This window comes from Austrofundulus limnaeus, unplaced genomic scaffold (genome assembly GCF_001266775.1).
Source record: "Austrofundulus limnaeus strain Quisiro unplaced genomic scaffold, Austrofundulus_limnaeus-1.0 Scaffold93, whole genome shotgun sequence".
NCBI classification, from domain to species: domain Eukaryota; kingdom Metazoa; phylum Chordata; class Actinopteri; order Cyprinodontiformes; family Rivulidae; genus Austrofundulus; species Austrofundulus limnaeus.
In genome coordinates this window covers 1,698,241-1,700,262 of record NW_013952495.1, presented here as the reverse complement: position 1 = coordinate 1,700,262, position 2,022 = coordinate 1,698,241, and the positions used below count along the sequence as shown (strand labels likewise).

The 2,022-nt window shown below is 33.4% G+C and overlaps 1 protein-coding gene across 3 annotated transcripts in view; it reads left to right on the top strand.

The window, feature by feature from the left end:
- The window catches only part of cyth2 (cytohesin 2), a 15,343-nt gene that overhangs the window by 2,326 nt on the left and 10,995 nt on the right, over positions 1 to 2,022 (top strand). For 2 of the 3 annotated variants that reach the window (XM_014012713.1, XM_014012712.1), the window contains exons 3-6: positions 253 to 319; positions 395 to 513; positions 588 to 668; positions 911 to 1,023. In XM_014012713.1, the coding sequence (XP_013868167.1) occupies positions 253 to 319; positions 395 to 513; positions 588 to 668; positions 911 to 1,023 (380 nt within the window). Of the gene's footprint in view, positions 1 to 252; positions 320 to 392; positions 514 to 587; positions 669 to 910; positions 1,024 to 2,022 lie in introns of all 3 variants that reach the window. The other variant, XM_014012714.1, reaches the window with a different exon arrangement.

The following is a 2,022-nucleotide window of genomic DNA, read 5'->3' as shown; positions in this document are numbered from 1 at the left end:
GTATGTATGTATGTATGTATGTATGTATGTATGTGTGTGTGTGTAATAAAAAATAGATGTAAAAATGAACATACAGTATGTTCATGATGTTGATATCATGTGGGCAACATTAATTAACATTTACTTTCTTGTTTTTAGTGATGTTTTACTTTTCATGAAATTTTAACGTGCACTTTCTGGTACTGTGGAATTAAGGTTTTTGATGTTGGGTTCTAAAGTCAAATCCAAATTTAAATTTTGTCTTTTCTGCAGTAAAACTTTACAGAAAAGCCGGCATGTTGCAATGGGACGGAAGAAATTCAACATGGACCCAAAAAAGGTAACGGAGTGTTTTTGTTATTCGTACAGTTTGATATTTTGTTTGCTGTAAATTTTCACGTCTCTCTTTCTGCAGGGCATTATGTTCCTGGTGGAGAACGAGCTGCTCAGACACACATCAGAGGACATCGCACAGTTCTTGTACAAAGGAGAAGGCCTCAACAAGACTGCTATAGGAGATTACCTGGGAGAGAGGTGAAAGAAATTAAAATACCTCATCAATCTTTTGTCCTTTTGCTGTTTGTAACCGTGGTCTCTTTTTTCTGCAGAGATGACTTCAACATCAAAGTGCTTCAAGCTTTTGTTGACCTCCACGAGTTCACAGATCTCAACCTGGTCCAGGCCCTCAGGTAAGCTGCACCCACTTCTGTGGTTTATGTGTTGGGCTGAGAGAGTTTTGTTCAGCAGTTTTTAGGCAACTTCCAAATGCTCAGTAGTGAGAAATGGCACTTGTCTCTTAGGTAACGGAGGAAAATCTTGTATGCTTCTACGCCATGACTAAGATACTCTGCCTTGAATACTGAATTTGATCCTTTAGACTTGACCCAAAACTTGTCCTGTTTTTGTTTTTGTTTTGTTTTATTTTATACAGACAGTTCCTGTGGAGTTTCCGTTTACCTGGCGAAGCACAGAAAATTGACAGAATGATGGAGGCTTTTGCTCAAAGATACTGTCACTGCAACCCCGGCGTCTTCCAGAGCACAGGTAAGCAGAAAGACTGGTCATGTTCTTTTCTTTTTATTTTTTTGTTGGTTTTTTTTTAGTGATACTGGAATTATTTTTTAAATTAACAATAGTTTGTTTAAAACATTATTTTTTAGTTTAAGATGTTCTTACGTGTGTATTACCTTTTATGTAGTGCTCATTTCTGTGAAATGAAAGGAACTGGAGAGACTTTACTCAGAACACTAGATTGATGTGGTTTAGAGCAGGGGTTCTTAACCTTTTTGACCTCGGGGCCCAATTTGTTCAACATAAAGAGGTGAGGCCCAGTCACACATTACCATACGGATCAAAATGATAATTATTCTAAATCTTGGTTTAATTTGTATTGTGTTTGCATTATAACTTATTAAAATACACTTACATTTTAACTGTAAAACTCCTGTCAAATAATCACAAGACATGATTATGACAAACAATTTTTTTATATTGTAACCTGCCCATAATCATTTGAAAAAATACAACAGTCAGTCAACAGAGCACTCAGGCTTATCAACACAAAATTACATTTTTTAACATAAACAACAACAATAATAAACAATTCAATAAATACAATTGTGATCATTAAATAGATACATTCAAAATATTTAATGTAAATGTTTTAAATAAAAAAAATGTAAAAATTAATTTCATGAAGTGCAAATGAAAATAAAGCCTTTTTAAACTTTTGCATGGTAGAACCAGAGGCTGCTTTCATTTTAGTGACAAACAATAACAGTAACAACAGCTGGTTGACAAAATGCTTAAAAATAAATTAAAAACATTAATTTGATAAAGTGAAAATTAAAATATAGTTGTATCTGCAACTGTATTTGATAATGTTTTGAACTTTTAAAATGTTGCATGGTAAAAACAGAGGTTGCTCTTCATATTAGTGACAAACTTTGGTGTTTTTTGATGAGTTACTTTCATTTTTGCTTCTACTTTTCATTTAAATTAAGTTTCCATTCTCAGCAGGTTTCTAAAGTTCTTCTTCTACTT